The sequence below is a fragment of the Mirounga leonina genome, unplaced genomic scaffold (assembly GCF_011800145.1).
Source record: "Mirounga leonina isolate KUSES-001 unplaced genomic scaffold, KU_Mleo_1.0 Mir_115, whole genome shotgun sequence".
Lineage (NCBI taxonomy): Eukaryota > Metazoa > Chordata > Mammalia > Carnivora > Phocidae > Mirounga > Mirounga leonina.
The window spans coordinates 70,548,381-70,567,979 of NW_023270268.1; the positions used below are offsets into that span (position 1 = coordinate 70,548,381).

At 36.2% G+C, this 19,599-nt stretch overlaps 1 protein-coding gene across 5 annotated transcripts in view; it reads right to left on the reverse strand.

The window, feature by feature from the left end:
- Window positions 1-19,599, reverse strand: part of PEX5L (peroxisomal biogenesis factor 5 like) — a 218,116-nt gene that overhangs the window by 87,917 nt on the left and 110,600 nt on the right. For 3 of the 5 annotated variants that reach the window (XM_034999482.1, XM_034999499.1, XM_034999476.1), the window contains one exon: window positions 6,736-6,840. The exons of the other annotated variants lie outside the window; for them this stretch is intronic. In XM_034999482.1, the coding sequence (XP_034855373.1) occupies window positions 6,736-6,840 (105 nt within the window). The remainder of the gene's footprint in view (window positions 1-6,735; window positions 6,841-19,599) is intronic. 5 annotated transcript variants of the gene reach the window in all.

Here is a 19,599-nt window from a genome sequence, read left to right on the forward strand (position 1 = left end):
ATATAAAAATATCTATCTCAAACATTCCAATTTTGAATTGTGTCTTCAGTTGGATGAGTTTGGGAATCATTATTTTAGCCAGACTAAGTCTCATTTTATTTTTATTTGTATAGATAGGAATAACTTTTCACATGGCCCCCTCCTCATTTTCAAACAAATTTATGGTTTTCCTACGGTGACTAGAGAATAAGTAAATCTTTTAGGTCATAAAAGACAATTGCAAACTGAACAAATCCCCCAAAGATTTCCCCTCAGCTTTGCTTCCAAACTGTATGCCATTTATTCTCTCTTTATTCAGTGGTAGGATATGACTTATTGACTTTCTCTTAGAATTACTTCCTTCAGTTTGAAAATGCTTTATGAACTTACCTCATTTCACCCTTTGAGTACAGAGTATATTGATGTTATAAAAATAGTAAAAGGTGAGTCAAAATGTTGCCATTTTTAGTATATGTGCTGCTGAAGCGAGCACAAAATGTTGCCATTTTCAAATAATTAAGTTAGAATGACTGCAATTTGGATCAATCAGATTATCATATCTGAATTAAAATGGCCCACTTCATTAGTTTGTAGGGCCTTTGTCTCCTCACTTTGTTTACATTTAAAATTTTCATTTCTTATCCTTCTCTGTTCCTCCTCTCAATATTTAAATCAGTCAAGCCTTTCTAATGGTGACAGATTCTTACTCCTCTTCCAGAACCCCATTCCACTGGCACATCGTCTGGGAACCTTCTTCAGCACTAGGCAATGAGGGCCTTCTTACAGCATCTCCACGTTCCCAGGTGTTATCCAGTCTTAGACTTTAGTGTTACCTGTTTTTCCCCTACTAGACTATCACCTCTTTGAGGGTATAGATCTTATCCAGTTAACTTTTGTATCTCATAGCAGCAGTTTAATAAATACTGACTGATTTATTGTCAAACTGAATGCTAAATTGTACAAAAGAATGATTACATGAGCATCCTCAATTTCATACTGGGTTTGATCAACTCACTGAGAGGCCGGTGGTCCTCAGAAATGTTTACCAATTCCCTGGCAGGCTTTAAACCATAAATCTAAACCCATTTTCCCCCAGCGTCACATCATTTAAAAATTTGGAAACTAGAGTTACTAAAGGTTCATTTCCAAATGCCAGGCTTCTACCAAACAGTCAAGGATGCAAAGAGTGAAGGCCTAATGAGGAAAATAAGGGTATAGGTCTGCCTTATGCCATCCTTGGAAGAAGGAAATGGACCAAGGTATATGGGAGGCCAGTGACACTTCAAAACAACACTACTACTTCACTCAGGGATTTTAAATCAGAGATCCAAATTTGAAGACTTCAAGGGAAAACCCTTACACGGTCTGTGGGCATGGAAACAAAAGGACACCGCAGGAGTAAAAAGACAGTTGAGCACTTGACATGGAGGGGTTTCCTGGTCACGGAGAATTCAACAGACTATTGAACCTTTACACTTTCCTTGTAATCATAGGATGTGAATGAAATATTCAGTCAAATGCCTTCAATTTACTTATGACTGAGACAGTGGCTAATATTAGCCACCACATGACCAAATTGGTTCTTATTTTATTATCAATACCGTGTTTAGTATTGAGCAGAAATGCAGACGATCACATCCAGCTTTAATAAATTATTGTCTATTTTAAAACTTTATCTAAAAATGCATTTGCCTTAGTTCAACTTGAATTTCTCTAATTTCTAATTTCTCTAATTTCTCTAATTTCAGCTGGATCACATCCAGCTTTAATAAATTATTGTCTATTTTAAAACTTTATCTAAAAATGCATTTGCCTTAGTTCAACTTGAATTTCTCTAATTTCAGTGTTAAAAAATTAAATTGTTATGTCATCTAAGCTAACAGGGGAATATTTAACCAAGATGAAAGTAGAGTATTTTGCCTTTAAACACTGCCTGTTACTTAAACTCCAGTGTATGTTTATATAGTTTGTTTTGTGACTTCAATCTAAGTTTATTTACCTTTAAACAATGTATTGCTTAGGTGTTTTATTAAAAAATACAGAGCTAAGGGTTTGTGATAACCTCTATCACTAAGAATTAACTCCAAACCAAAATACATTTTACATGATAAAACAAGGTCTGTCAATGGTAATAATCCATTATCCATACTTTTACACTTCAGGTTGATGATCTCAAACTGTTGTTTTAGTTTAAAGTAAAATATTCTGTGTTTACTTTTAAATATTTTAGTACTTAAAAAATAATTTTAAAAGTTAAAACACTGAAGCTAGTAAGTTGAAAAACAGTTGACAAGTATCTCATAGCTGAACTGTTGACTTAAAAAATTTGTAATGATTTACCATGTCTCTTACCTCATCTAAATAATAGAACAAAATTGATTTTTTTCTATGTAAAATATAAATATGATTTTAATAGATATATTTTTATGCATTTTGAAAATTCCCTTATCATTTGTGACATTGTTGATTAAAGTATGTGTCATTTTTAGGTAGGTTTTCATCCATAATTTTGTAATTGCACTACTTGTTTATGGCTTCATTAGTCCTATGCAAGTTTAGAAATTTGTGTGATGCCCATCAAAATAGTGACCCTATCAAAACTAATGGTAAGTTTTGTTAACTGACTCAATCCATTGAAAAGACAAGACGACTAACGAAATCATTAGCATGCCCTCCTTTAAGTATTCAGACTTTGAGAGTTTTGTCATAGTAAACTCTGACACCCGAGAGGATTAATTTCTTGTGAGCTGGAAAGAGTACTAATGGTTCTGCTCTGTTCCCCTCCCTCCACCCCAGTTCCTACACATGGGTCCCAGGGAGACGTCTAGTGAAGGATAACCATGTAATCACTTTCAACTCTTTGGCTTGATCTAAATGTCAACCAACTCTATCTATTTTCTTGACAGAAAAGTGAGACTTAAAAAATGCGAATCTCGGGCGCCTGGGTGGCTCAGTTGGTTAAGCGACTGCCTTCGGCTCAGGTCATGATCCCAGGGTCCTGGGATCGAGCCCCACGTCAGGCTCCCTGCTCCGCGGGAAGCCTGCTTCTCCCTCTCCCACTCCCCCTGCTTGTGTTCCCTCTCTCACTGTGTCTCTGTCAAATACATAAATAAAATCTTTAAAAAAAAATGTGAATCTCTTCATGGGGAAATGGATAGATATTACTGTTTACAGCTAGGGTAGTACTAACACTGAGGCAGGCAGGAGAACATAAAGCAATTGTTTCAGGTTGGTAATAGAAATCCAAACAAGGCTATATTTAGTAGCCTTGAGAATGTTTTTCCAATCAAGGACATTATTCTTTTTATGTTTATCAGACACAAAAATAATTTCAGTATCAAGGTATAAGGAGTGGAGACAGAAACACAAAAGCTGAGTTTGCTAAAAAAATAAAAATTCCCTTGGCAAGAAGACATCTGAAACACACAGTTTTAAGATACTGTGCTCTATAGCAAAAGATGAATGATATATATCTTGCTAAAAAAAAAAACCCACCTACCAGGGGAGGTGGTTAAAATGGAAACTTTTGATGGTTCCTTATGAGAAAAAAACATTCGCTAACATAATTTTATTCTCATAAAGAAGAATAATTTTTTTAATGATATAATCAATCCTTTGGCACATAGTTGTTCCTTCTATCTTCAAGTTGGATTAACTTATATTATTACAGTCTTTATGCTGTACAATGGAACTACCATGAGAAACTGATAATTTAAAATTTTCTAGTAGCCACTTTCAAAAAATGAAAAAGAAACAGTTGAAAAATAATTTTAAGAATGTATTTTTTTTTTGCCCAATGTATCCGAAAATGATCATTTCAACATGTAAACATTATTAATGCCATAGTTTATATTCCTTTTCTTGGGGTAAATCTTCAAAATCAGGTGTGTATTTTATACATTGAGCCCATCTCAATTGTGGGGACCCACAAAGCTCTCAATAGCCACGTATGACCAGCAGCTCCTTGTGTTGGACAGCCCAGGCCTACAGAAACTTTTTCCCCCAAAGATTTGAGGGCATACTATTTTTCCTTCAGACCTTTCATCAATGCACTCTTGTTTACATACTCTTGACTTAAAGTGTTAGTCTAGGACAGCATGAACCCGAGCTTCTATGAAGTGCTTGACATATTGTTTGTTAATATAGAATTAATAATTAAATTAAACAAAAAGCAACTTCCAGGGGCCCAGAAATTTCTGAATTCAGGTCACCCGGCCAACTCTTCTGTTTTAGTTCAATTCGTTCAGTGTATTATAAATGACTTCACTGGAGTATGTTTGGTTCAATCTCTCTAAAACTGATTGTAATCATCATATAATCCAAAAAAAATGCTTCGATATAAACTATTCTACACTTACAAGCTGTTGACTGAACAGTTATTAAACGAGTTGGGGACCCAGGGTTTCAAGAACTGGTTTTGTATTTAACCAGTTATAATCGTCCTAAGGACATTATTGAGAGAGCAGCAATTAGCTTCGGACGTATCTGGAATCTATGAATGAGCCACTGGCACCGATGTGCCAGTGATGAAGATGAGTCAATGTATTCGGTCATATGTAGCGCTATGTCACAAGGGGCTTTATAGGAGATGCTGGGACAAACATATTTCAAGACACTGATACATTCACACAGGATAACAGGTAAGAATGTGGTATGGTACACAGATTGGATGCTATGGTTGCTATGAGGAGTACTCACTTTTTTGGATCATTCTGCTGCTTTTTGGCTTGTGCACACCACTGGTGCATAGTAGGGAAGAAGCCACTTGTATACAGTGGAAAAAGTATGTCAACTAATAAAGCGTCATTTGACTGAGAAATCATTGTATCACAGCTGTCACTGAATTAGTTCCGTAAAATTATCAACACAACAGGTGCATTGCATTTTATGAATCAGAACTCTGCTGATTCATAAACTAGCCAGTACACAACAAGAATATGATGCATCAAAGAAAGCATTACATAATCTTCATGCAGTAAAATTGTAACTCGTACCTCAAAAACAGTCAATGCAACGTTAGATGGGGATTAAAGAAGGAACTTGCTACACACAAATGTTCTGAATATGAAAAAATGGTAATAATCACAATTTCTTTTCTAAGTTAAAAAATCAAAAATAATATTTTGCATTATTTTTTAAATTCAAGCTTAGGTTATAATGGCAATTTTGGACCTTTGAAAGGGATTACTGGAAAGCACATACCAATGCATGGTTTAGGGAAAAGAATTTTGGTTACTGGAACCTGTCCTAACTTGTGATATTCTGAATGATATGTTATAACACAACTATGCCAATGGCAAATCTGGGTAGCTCTTATCTACCGATGAACACGGCTGTCATTAACCAAGGACTCCCAGCTAGTTCTCACCTCCCATAGCATTTACCTGAGGAACTGTGAGCTGAATATTTTGGACATGGATTCTACAAAGGGCAGGAGATCAATGTAAAACTGTATATGTTTTACTATGTAAATTAAGTAAAGAATGGAGACCTTGGTAAATATAAAGCAAATTTCTTTCTAACTACTACTAAGTGTGATTGGGAAGAAGCCTCTCTTCTTTATGGATAAAAAACTCACAATATAAAATTTATCCCAAAGTCCTAGGAATCTTTGATAACTTTTTTATTATTCAATTTTGATTGTTGTATGTTGTTATGATTTTCATTACTTACAACACAGTGTTTAGAATAAAATAAAACCACACATGTTGGCAGCAGCTGGGGATGTGATCTGATGATATTCTAAAAATAAGTTGCCATAATTTAGCTTTTGATATAAATGCCTTTCATGAGGACTGTAAATGGACATGTTTCTAATTCTAGACATGTTCATATAATTGGATCTGAATCACTGCATTTACTATTGCATTACAGAGAAAAAAGAAATGTTTAAGATAACAATCTAATCTAAATTATAAGATAAATGCAAGTAAAAATATTTTTCATTTAAGAATTTAAAACTGATAGTTCCACAGAGTGGTGATGAGTATATTATACATATTTATGTGGATTTTACAGGGTGTTTCAAAAGTCCCTGAGGACATACAGGATTCACAGTCTCAGCATGTCTTTGCATACAAATGCAAACTTTTTTCTATCCTTGTTATAATAAATGCTGAAAATGGCTCTCATGCGCTTATAATAGAGATGATATTTTTGTTGTCAAGGTCACTAAGTATAAGAGGGGTCACAAATGCCATTTTCTGCATGGGGACTCAGGGACTTCTGGCTCATTCCTGTAAATTAGTTATCCACATAAGTATGTATAGACATATATATATATAGTATGCATAGTCACAACATAAATATATTTAACATTTAAGAAAATTTAGATATTCTACTGGTAAACTGACATATGTATACAATAGAACTTGTATGTATTCACAGGAATTTGATTTTTTTTTTTTTTGGTTGTTGTTGTTCAAATGTACCATTAACTTGTTATTTCTTTCCCAAAGTTGTTAATAAGATTCCTTTATAAAGAAGCAACATGGTTTACTTGCACATACATTTTTTTAAAACTAAAGTTGAGTAATGAAAATTAATATCCACAAATAACTAAATGATGGAATTTTCCTTTTTTTTTTTTTTTAGCAATTTTGGTTTTCATTTTATATTGTATAATTGTTTCATTGAAACTGTGTTTTTTAAAAATTGGTTCAAGTTAATGTTTTTTTTTTTTTCTAGTTAAAAATCACAATGTCTGATATATTAACATATGTCAGCTTCCTACAGGAACCCTATGGGTCTGCCCACCTGTGATGTCATAGTAAGGAGGGGCTTTTCTTCAGCAGACTCCTCCCTCGGTATCTCCTTCATCACCATGGCAACAGCCTTATCTGCCGCCCTAGAGCCTTTTCCCTATAACAGTGAAATCAACAATGACTTGTGTCAGGAGAAATCTTTAACTTATTATTACAAGATATTCTAATGTTTAAAGAGCAATCCAACATAAATGATGAGGTAGGCTGCTGCAGTGAATCTTGAGGCTTTTGGCTGAGGAGAAAACACACAAAATCTGAAAAGAGATTATTTGTGAACTTTTAGTTAGCTACTTTTTCACCTTTACAGCTGACATATTATATTTAATTTTAACATAGTATTTTATATGTATAATATATTTTAAGGCAATGTACATGACATGAACATAATTTTTTAGTATCGATTTAAAAGCACTATGGATTGCCTATTATGCTCATTTACTAACTGTTCCTATAACATCCTTAAGTGTTTTGTATGACACTGAGGAGTCTGAGATCGGGATCAGGATCAGTGTCTGACTCCCACAGAGGGATTTTGCTGGGTGGTCCCTGGAGTCTGTCATTTTTGAGTGGATCGGGCATAAAAAGAGTAAAAGTGTCATAAAACCTCTAAAAATCCTTCAATGGCCTAACATCCCAGAAATTCACCCAGCTTGTGTATTTTGTGGAGATGATATGACCTTGGTGAAAAAATTTTCAACTCTCAATGTTTTTGAGACCAAAAAAATTTTAGTAGAATTTTAGAAATGCCTTTTAATTGGAGAATCCCAAAAATCTAGGTATAAATAAAGGATGATTAATAATTGAAGCACTGATTATATATCCCCACATTTTTTGTATCATACAAGCATAATTTTGGACTGTAAAGGGGTATGCTGGCTGTCTTTTTAGTTTACCAAATTATTAAGTTTTATGTGAGTAGATGTGGCATAATGGAAAAAACAAAACAAAACAAAATATCACCTTCCCAACCCAATTAGAAACATCTTATACTATGTAAAAATTAAATAATCTTTAAACATTTTAAAAACAAAAACTTCCATTTTCTCAGGTCTCTGGGCAAAGCCTCCCTAGAGAAACTAATTTTATACTAAGAGCACATATAAGCATCTGTATTGTAAATCTACTTAAAATACAAATGTAGCATATAGGGATATCATAGGCAAAGATACAAAAATGGACATATGGGGGCTTGTTAACTGAAAGGAAATTAAGAGCTAGGGTCAATATTAACTCCAGAGATTGATAAATCTTGATAGTTTCCATGCAGCAAAAAAGGATGGAATTACATTATGATCTTGGGCTCCCACAGGGATTTAAGTATTTAGAAGGTAGGTTTACTCTAGGAAGCAAAACTGTCTATTTTCTCTGGCATTGACTTTCTAAAATGTAATGAGTGGCAGGTTTTTTTTAATGAAAACAAAGAAACACTTCCTCTATAGTTACTAGATTTTAAAATGTGTGAATCTCTTTACAATGCTGAAAGTTTCTTTGGTTTATTTTGACTCAACAGAACTAGCATTATTGAATGATAATGTGTTATCTCCGCGATGGAATATCAACTACTGAGCTTTTATTTAGCACATATAACATAGTAATTTCCATTTGTGTTCTGAAAAGTTTATATGGCCACAATTCTTAGAATAACTGACTTCTGGAAAAATAAAGAAAAACAATGATCTACTGCATAACAAGTTGGGGTGCATAACGATTCCAAGTTTTTTCTTTATGAAGCAATGTGAACTTCCTAAAACAGAGATGCATACAATTCTGAATTCTGGGGAAATATTTATTATGGCACTACTAAACTATTTAACATTTTTTCAAAATATAAAAATTATTTGGATGAAACATTACACACTATAAAGTGATAAAGCTTTAAAAGCTACACTCATTTACAGACTAAATATAGTTTAACAAATATCTTTGCAGCTTATTTTTTGAAAAGAGCAAAATCATTTGTGAAGAATTCTTTCCATGCTCCAAGAAGTTCTAATAATATAGCAATAAACAAAGTGGCATGCTTATATTTAAATTCCTAATATATTTAAAAGAACAAATCTAATATTATAAGGTATAATTTTAAAATAATAATAATAATTCAGAATCTGTTCTCGGGCTAAGAAAAAAAATGTCAATTGATAAGCATCTCAAAAAATTTCAGGTCAATATTTCAATATACCATTTATTTGAAATGCTACCAATCACAAACTATATATAGATATTTTTCACATGTGCAACTATTATAGCTAGAATTAGCAACGGACATGCCATTTCACTAAAACAAAAAACAAAAACAAAACAAAAATTAGTCCTTTCATGCTGAACTCTAGAACAAAGCAGTGGTCAGCTAGAAAGGATGTATAATAAACACATGCGGTGCTTTTTATTTCTTGCAGAAAAACCCACCAAAGCCAGGGTCAGGTCACTTTTTTGAAGACAGTGCCACTTTTTCTTCAAGGTTACACCTACTACCTGAAAAGAGTCATGACACCCATGTTAGTGCCTGCTAGCAAATTTTTTTCTTTATAGCCTTTTGGCTTTTGAGTTATTACCCTGTGAGCCTCGCTGTTTTACAAGTGTGGTACCATCTGAGAACAGAATGGGAAGGTCTGCCACAATGACATCTCCATGGTTCCAGATACAGTGTCTAAAACCACTGCCAAATCAAATGAATACACTCATATACCAAAGCAAGATTTCCCTTAGACCATATTGCCACCTCCACCTGGTATCTTAAAATCAAGCTGTGTTCCTTCTGACTTGTCCCTTTATCTTGTGGGGTAACACTTCTAGAATTCAGAACCTGGCTGATAATTGATTTGGCAATTCATGGAACTCTACAACTTTTGCTTAGCAGCTCTGCAGGGCCCACAGTAATACAACCCCTGCAAGTGTTTTCCTTTTTGAAGTCAGCGGCTTAATACATTGTAACAACTATATGTGCATAATTATCCAGACTTCAAGCTCAATTTTCTAAATATAACAACACCAAAGACTCAGTATTAATCTGTTATCTGAAACAACACGGAGACGGCAACAATGAAAAATACGCTCAAGCAGATAACTGGGTTTAGATTCCATCAAGCCTGTATGCTTCTATGTAATTCTTAGCAACAACAGAAAAGAACAGAGAAATATTATAAGTCGATTGTTACATTGGGACACCTGCCAGGAATTTATTTCAGCCATTTTCTTTTCAAGTAATACTTCACAATCACCTTTCCCCACTTCCTTATTGAATTTCTTGTGATGGTTTTGACTGTTTGGAAAACATCACCATATGGAGAAATTTCTGTTTTTCTTGGTGATTTGCTATAGGAAATTCTTCAATACTTCTTGGTTTCTTTTATCATTTTGTTTCCTCGCCAGTGAAATATATAAAATGATAGCTGTTCTAACAAATAATAATTCTTGAAAATAATCTTTTTATTAACTTCCATTATAAGAGCAGGCATAAATGAATGAAACACAGGTAGTATAGTGAGTGATACTAACATTTATTAAGAAAACCCAGTTTTGGCTCACTTCTCTCTGTTAATATAGTATATAAACAACAGAGTACAAAGTACTGAAATCACAGGATCTTCTCAGGCTGTGAAGCTACCAGATGTCTTTGGATGAGGAGGTATTGGCTGCAGGCTGGTCTCATAGGGAGGGGAAATAAATTCTTTGGAGAAGCTGCTATGTGCTAGGCACTCTGGCTAGCTATTTTACCTATTTTTATTTATACGATCGCATGAAAGCTCTGTGGGGTACAAAATATCTTTGCTAGGTAGATAGTGAGGCTCAGAGATGGTGTGATTTAGCCACGGCCTCAAAGCTAGCATGTGGCTGAGCTGCTCCCCAGCCTGTGTGCTTCCTTCTCTCCCACGCCCCCCTCACTGATGGCCATAAATGCAGGTTGTTTATATCACTTAAGTTTTTATTTTATTTTATTTATTATTATTATTTTTTTGTATCACTTAAGTTTTGAGAAGCAGCCACTTCTCAGTATAATCACAGAGTCTGGATCTAAGTAAACTTTTTGAACAATGTTTTCTTCAGTGTGTAATGGTCAGTAAGACTCAGTCATCCATAACTTCACTCATGAGCATACTGGGAACAAATGTTTTTGTTCCTTTTATCCTTGTGGAAAACTAACCTACAGATCTCATGTATATACACTTCTTTTTATTCTGTAGATCTTATTAGGTTTATAAGCTGTAGTAGCATCACTCTAATTCTTATTAAATGTTAACTCAATGTTATTAAATGACATCTTTACTAGGATTTTCCCGAGATTAATTTTGGGTGCATGAAATACTTAAAGTATGCAATTCCAATAAGCAATTTTCTAGTTACAGATTCTATTACTGCTACTATGGAGATTGTAATTTAAAAATTATGTTTATTATTCTTAATCTATCAACAATAATCCAGAGTGTCTTCCTTAGAGATACTCAAAAGAAGAAATGGAAAAATAGTAAATTAGGGTAAAAGTAAAAGACTACAATACTAACATTACTGCTAACCCCAAATTATCTAATATATGAATTTTAAAAATAGACTTCCTTTTGTTCTAATTATAAAAATTGATACGTGCTGTTGCCAAAAATTGAGAGAAAGCAGGCATAAAAAAATAAAAATAACAATCCTGACATTTTCATGCATTTCCCCAAAGTTTCATATTTACATATTGGAGATAAAACAGTGTTTTAGGATGAATGTTTTAAGAATAGGCAAACTACCGGGCGCCTGGGTGGCTCAGTTGGTTAAGTGACTGCCTTCGGCTCAGGTCATGATCCTGGAGTCCCTGGATCGAGTCCCGCATCGGGCTCCCTGCTCTGCAGGGAGTCTGCTTCTCCCTCTGACCCTCCCCCCTCTCATGTGCTCTCTCTCATTCTCTCTCTCTCAAATAAATAAATAAAATCTTAAAAAAAAAAAAAGAATAAGCAAACTACCATTAACTTTACAAGTACGAATATATTACATATATTTCCTCATATATACATATATGCAAGCAAATCCCTGCCATTGACATTATTTTAGCAACACTGTTTGAAATGAAATGATATTCAGTTTTGCATCTAGTTGAAAAATTGTATATCTCATAAATTCTGGACTCTGGACTTAAATGCACCTGCAGGAAACTGGCCACAAAAAAAGGATAATTTCTGACAGCTGTCTCGTCTCTCATGTGCAGAGCCAGGATAACCTTCTTTCACTTGGAAAGGTAAATGTCATGGTAAGTGTCATGCTGTCTTCAAACTCCCAATATGGGAAAATGTCTGAGCAATGCTTCCTAGTATCCTCTGAACGCCAGCGATCCCTGCCTACATATTGTGTCCTTTCCCATTTTCTGTGTTCCTATAGCTTTCTTCCAACATAGAGGAGGGCTCAGACCATGCTGATTCTATCAGAGTTACAATCAACTCATCCCCATTCCCCTCCTCCAACAGAATACTCTCTAAATGATAAACCTGGTACAAATAGAACTAAATCTGGGCATACTGGTCCCATCCTTGTTTCTAATCATACAGAAGGAAGCACAGATTTAGCTGTAAACAATTAGGAAGCATGGGCAGAATTCTCTTAACGAGACATTCATATGTGGAATTCACAAATCATAATGAATTCACTATTGGTCTGGGGATCTGTTTGTAGCTAGAAATAACGTGATTTCTGATTCCTTAATAAGGAGAGTCAAGTTGCAGTGAGGAAATTGCCTCTCTGTTTAAAATAATGACACAGGGCATTTAAAAAGAGGGCTTCTAATTGAACCTCCATTTAGTTCTTCCTTACCATCTTGTTTTTCTTCCACAGCATTGTTTTTCCAGATGACAGGTGCACACTTCTCCAATCACCTATCCTAGGAACTCTAGGAAGTCTTTCATTCTACCATATCACTGTTGTGCCCCTGGTGTCTGTCATGTCAGTGTTTAATTGGCACTTTCTGTTGTACCCTTCCAGACTGCATGTGGTGGGAAGGAAGGAGACTAGGTGGGAGAAAGCCATGGATAACAATCTCTATGGTCTATTTTTTTTTTTTTTTAAACGATCTCCACGGTCTTTAACTCTACACCTCTACCCACAAAAGTGACCAAGATTCCAAGCTCACCATATCCACATTTACTATCTTTGGCCTGAGTGATTGGTGCAGGGTATATGATGACTTTCCCAGGCCCTAACACTTTTGCCTTCACGGTCCCTTTTCTCCATAAAAGTTAAAAATCTCACGACTGCATTGGTATAAAGGCAAATATAATCCAGACTGGATTTATTATTATACATTTGTTATTCTAACAATCATTTTTGGGGTTCTGTTTTTAAGAGAGATTGAAGTTAAAACATTTTTTATGGGCCCTTAAAAGTAGCTTGGGCCCTATGTACCGTGGCCACGGTGACTACTGCCTAAATTGATCCTGGGTTGTCTCTTCTCAACATTCAGTGTGGTGTCCCCAGGGCTGCGGTCCTGTCCCTGCAGTGCTCTCTGCCGTCTCTGGCTCCAGCCCCCGCCTCCATCGGGGCCGTGCCTGCCCTACCAGGCCCTTTTGCTACTGCTGTTGCCCTCTCTACTCTCGTTAGGATTCAGGGAGTCTCCCCTCACGCTCCTTACCAATCTTCCTGGGCGCCCGATCAGTAGCTTTTACCTCAGTAGTTCTTAAAACACACTCAGAAAACCTGGGACATTTAGGCCTGAGGCAGAAGACACTGGCATGCCCAACTGATGTGACTCTGAAAATGTAATCTCTCCACCAGACAACAAGGAGAAGCACTTCATTCTCTCCTGCCTCAGGCTGTGTTCCTGACCATCCAGGAGTACTCCTGAGGAGGTTGAGTCAACCCGTGTCTCTACTTTTATCTAAAAAACAAAAAACAAAAGACCAGCCCTCAATGCCCAGAGTCACCAACTGGTTCCAAAGTATTCCTCGCCATTTTTTCCAATTTCTGTTCCTCAAGCGCGGAGCAGAATTGCCTAGTACTCCAAATTCCTGAGTTGTGCATGAAGATTAAGCTCCTCCCGGGGACCTGGTTATAATCCTTATTTTACAAAATGGTTTTTGATTGTGTCTCATCAATGAAACTGCCTTGAGTGGGCAGAGGTCATGCTTACTTCTTTTGAGCCATTTTGCATGATTAGGTATAGCAATAGACACTCAAGTTTACTTGATAAATACAAGTACTGGAGGCCTTTTTCAAATTATTTAAGATACTGTAATCACATAATATGGCCAACTTTGACAGGAAGTGAATTCTGAATTAAATGCAAAGCCTTAAAGATTTAAATAAATAAAAGTTTCAAGCATCTAATAAAAATTCATTAATATTAATAAAGTGTTGCCAAGTAAAGATGCCTAGAATTTGCTTTGAAGGACAGATAAGACTTATTTTTAATTAAAGAGATCCATTTGTCCACAATTTGTCATTTGTTTGTTCTGTTGAGAAGGTTAAACATTCTCCCATCTCACTATCACTGTGTCCCTGAGGCTTATGTACTCCGTGAGCTTCGCAAGCTTTCTTGACAAATGGTCAAGGTAACAGCACTCAGTTCTCATTCATCTATAACTAGGTATGAATTAGTGAAGTTTACTACAGGTTTATTCTGATTGATGTGGTTCTAAATTACTTAGAACCTAGTTTATCTCTATATTGAGCTTCTCTATTATGCACCTACACGCAACTTTTTGCTTCTGACAGTAGTCTGGCTTAAAAAAAATTGTTTTCTTTTGACCTTGCTTAGCCTTATACTGAGGAAGGCATAAATAATACAAATTTGATAATTATGAAATAAATGTAGAATGAGGTGTTGTTTCTTTATTTTATGATAAATCCCAGGTTTGTTATTTAAAGTTATATTTTTATAAATATATTTGTATCTGAGAGGCTTTTAATGATTGTGTGAAATATGTAAATGAAAATGTAATCTTAAAGGTTACCCTTGTTATTTTCAGTTCCTTATTAAATATCTCAGACAATTTGCAAAACACAAGGTAGTTTTCTGGGGTTATTTTTAAGAGAAAGGAAAACAACTAGAAGCAAAAAGTCCTAAAGATTACTTTGTTATTATTTTCTTTTAAAAAAATGTCTCCCCAAATACAAGTACTCCAGACTGCTTGAATCTTACCTGCACAAATGGATGAATGTTCCAAACTCAAAAGAAAGTGAAGTGTTATGATCATTCATCACCAGTATGGGTAGTTGCTTAGACTAGTCTGAATCAGTGGTACTTTAGGGGCAGGGAAGTTGAGACCTGCCTCTTTCTGGGAGGAATTAGAAGTCTTGAGGTCTGGTTTCTAAGTGTATGCAAGTAGGCAATTTGGTGTAGTATATAAGATCTTCGAATGTTGAAGGTAGGTAGTAAGGAAACTTTGGAGGAACCATGCACAAAAATTTGTTTTCTTTATCATTCCTGTCTTTCCCAGGTTTTCTAAGACTGGAAAAATTTCCAAAATAAATACAATAAATAAGAATCCCTATAGGTAAATATGTGGTTAAGACCACGAAACAGTTTCTGTGAAACTTACTTATCGGGGATTAGATGCATCCCCCAACTTCTTGCCAACTTCTTAAAATAAATGGAAAGACCACATAATAAGTATATTGTTACCTAATTATTGAATTTGAGATAGCAAATTTACCCAGATGTCCCAAGGTAGAATTATACTGCATCTGTTTTCATTCTAGGGGAGGACTGTTAGCTAGTGAGCTGGAATTCATCCCCTTTATTAATGTTTCAGGTAAACTCTATTACTAATTTATGAACAAGAGTTATGGCCTTGGAGTCCAAGTATTCAGTAGGCTTCTTTGTGGCTTTCCTCATTTTCTGGCAGGTGCAGAATTTTTTACCAGCTTGTTCTCTAGTCACCAAATGCCCAGTTTTGTTGATGTAACATAAGAAAAGTAAATTATAGAAACTAGGCCAATTCTAGCCAAAAAACTCTCAGCTAAGGTACTCCATCTGCCTGACTTGCCTGAAACAGCTCTAAGAGAGAAGCTGAGGCTTTGGGAATTCCTATTCTGTAATTCTGGATCCAACTCTGGCATCTCTGCTTGTGTAGACGGTCCTCTGCGAGTCTTCGGCAGTGGGTGGATTGGCTCCTCCCTCATGCCTCCCCCTTCCTTGAAGGGGAATGAAGAGTTTCTCTCATGGGTTAGGGACAAGGGTTAGGGAAAGTCTGGAGAGATCTTGGGGCTGTGAACTCCAGTGAGTGTGTGGCCAGGTGTGGTGGAGGCGACTACCCGCTAATGGACCCAATGCAGCCTCCACGATCAGTGGAGGAGAAAGACGGATGGCCAGGAGGCATGTGGGCACCAATACCTGGACTGGAGTCAGAAGACAGGAGTTTTAACCCCAGCTCTCTCTTTTGTAAATTATTCTAAGTTATCTTACTATCTACTTCATAAATTTGTGAGAGTTGAATAAGAGTATCTGTAAAAACACTTGCACGATGCCCGTCACATGGTTGGTATTCAATAAATATTAATATTAACTATGAACTGTTCTTGCTGAACTCATGGGCTCCATGGCCTAATTGTCCTTATGAGGTAGTTGGCAAAAGATGCAATATTATGGTTTGTGAGATTCATCCATGGACTAAGTAGTTATGACATGCTCACCATGGTGCAGTATTCCATCATCTGAATATACCACAATTTACCTATTCTACTACTAATGGACATTTGGGTTGTTTCTAGTTTTGGGCTAATACAGAAAACACGGTAATGAATTTGAGTTTAGAAGCCACAGAGAACATAAGAGGGGCAAAGGGCTGGAAAATAGATGTGTAAAGTAAACAGACTTCAATAATAGCAACAGGGGCAGAGAATAGTCACAGAATGGATAAAAGGTCTTACCCATGAGCCAGTTAAGTCTGAATCTCTGCAGTGAACAAGCAATGACCAGGGTTGGGGTGACTTAAACCAAAAGGGGCTAATAATAAGGCACAGAAATCAAGGATCAGAAAGCAAGACGGGGACGCTGAGTCTAGCAACTAGTGGATAGTGAGAAACCAGTTTCTAATCAGTTGGGATTAATAACTGTTATGGGCTGAGTTGTGCCCCCCCATTCATATGTTGAAGGCCTATTTCCCAATACCTCAGAATGTGACTCTATATAGAGATATGGTTTTTATTAAAGAAGTAATTAAGTTAAAATGAGGTATTGGGGGACTCTAGTCCAATACGAATGGTATTCTTTTAAGAAGAGGAAATTAGGGTGCAGAAGGAAGACCATGTGAACACACAAAGGGAACACAGCCATCTAGAAACCAAGGAGAGGGGCTTCAGATGAAGCCAACCCTGTCAACCCTGTGATCTCAGACTTCTAGCGCCCAGACTGTGAGAAAATAAATTTCTGTTGTTTAAGCCACATAGCCTGTGGTACTTGTTATGGAAGCCCCAGTAAACTAATAAGTAACTAAACAAGTACTTATGAAAGATCACACAAAGGGGTCTCACTCCGGTACCTCAGTAAATTGTAGAAATATCCAAAGACAATTCAGTACGTGACAGGGTTATTACAAAGCCGTCTCAGCTAATTCCTTTTGTTACTTCTAATCTGATCAAAAGGACTTCTTAGATACTGAAAACTAGAAATTCTGAACCCAGGTGGCCACAGTTAGCCACTATGGTAGTGTCCTGTCAAGGGACTATGACCTGCTTGTCAGGGAAATTTGCCTAAAAGAAATGCCAATGAATATTGTGCCTGGAGTGGTCAGCCCTTGCCAGCAGGAGCCGCGCCTTTTCAAACTGAATTGAGGTTTTAGCCACACGGCCTCCAATTATAGTTTGGAGCTTCTTGAAAAGAATTTTCTGGTGAAAAAACATTTTTTTTAAGAATTTCAAAATCTGAGACGAACCATGAGAGACGATGGACTCTGAAAAACAAACTGAGGGTTCTAGAGGGGAGGGGGGTGGGAGGATGGGTTAGCCTGGTGGTGGGTATTGAGGAGGGCACGTTCTGCATGGAGCACTGGGTGTTGTGCACAAACAATAAATCATGGAACACTTCATCTAAAACTAATGATGTAATGTATGGGGATTAACATAACAATAAATAAAAAAAATAGAAATCTAAAAAAAAGAAAAGAATTTCAAAATCTGAATGCTTCAAGGAAGTTGTTTATTCCCAACTGAAAACTTATTAAATTATATATATCTTAGAGACTTCGATTAGTTCATATGTATATCAATTAAAATAATTGATATATATATATAAATATAGAACAATCGAAAAAATAGAACAATTGGAAAGTAATCATGTATCACAGGTAGTTTTTTGTTTTTCAAAGGCTCTTGCTAACATCTCTGCAGTTTATTTTGGGGGCCGAGGTTACAGCTTGTCTCTGGCTGTCAGAGATAGTGGGGCCTGTTTTGTATGAAGACATCAGCTTGGGATGATATCCACAAGGGGCTTTAAAGGAATCAGGATTCCTGGAGTGCTTGTATGTTTTAAATAAAGCCACTTTTCCTCTTTATAATCACCATAAATCTGGAACTCACATTTCCATTATTATGCAGGTGATGTACCAGTTCATTTTACTCTTCCGTCAAGCTTTCTGGCTAAAACACAGTCCTAATTCCAAATATGGGACACGGTTATAAATATCAATAGATGCATGAAATTTGCTCTTGAAGCTACCATTTAAGGGCCTATTAAAAAAGGAAAAAACACCTCTCGATTCTCTCACCCACCGTGTATTGACACCCATGAACACGAGAGGCTGGACTAAGAGGACAGCCAGGTGGGCCATTCAGCTAGTCGGTATTCTAGTGGGTTTGAAGCCTGTGTCTGTGTTGTGTCTAGACTCATGTCCCACTCTCTATAGTACATATTTCCTTTTTTGGAAGTTCTCCTTCGACTGACAAGCCAGAAAGGGAAGGAAATGGTTCTAGTTTCTACCTTTTCCCTGGTATTATTCCATTTGCCTATCTATCAACTCCAAGTTGCCAAAGGACACCCTAACCCTCTGGTGTGGGGCAACATGGCTTTATAGACATGTGGTTACTGGTGCTCGTAGTAACTAGGGGTCTGTGTTGACAGAGCATGGGACATGAAGTTGTAAACCCAGGGTTTGAGACCCACAAACAACATTTCACATTTTTCTGTGACCTATGGCACAGAATTTTGTTTTCTCAAGGTTAAGAGTGAGAATGGTACTAATAACTGCTTCACTGACTTTGCAGTGTTTTTGTGATGATCAAATAGGGAATACGTATAAGTAAGCATTCAATAGGCTCTAACAATTCTATAAATCAGTCAAATCCCATTAGCGAAGTAAATTATTTTCCATATGCATCTGGGTGTCTATAGTACCTGAAAGAACTATTTATTACCTTGAGAGTAATTTGATAATGCCACACCGTAATGAAATGAAAAAGTTAATGAACTTCCCCTAACAACAGAAATCCAAGGCAAGTCTATATCTGGCTCATTCGAGCAGCAATCGCAAAACTCCAAGGTACCGTTAGATTGCTAATGAATTCACAGAATGTTTTACGTGCTCTAGGGTTGACAAATATAGAGCTGTATCAGGAAATGTATTCAACTAAAGTTATATAATCACAATAACAAAGATGACTGTCAACTTTCAAAGTCTAAAAGAGGATTCAACATGGAGGACCTTGAAATTATTGAAACATTTCCAGCAGTTCCGAAAGTATGTATTTCTACTAACTAGTTCATTGGTTTGTCTGATGAGTTATAAATACGCATCACATTCATATCTTGTTTCTAATTCTGAAGAACTAAAACAGTTTGGTGGACCATTTAGTTCATGGAGGTGTTGGGTCATATTTATACTCTGCTTCAGGCATATTGTGTGTCTCCTCTACTGGAAATATGTTCATAATCTGTGTCCCAAGTCACTATAAATAG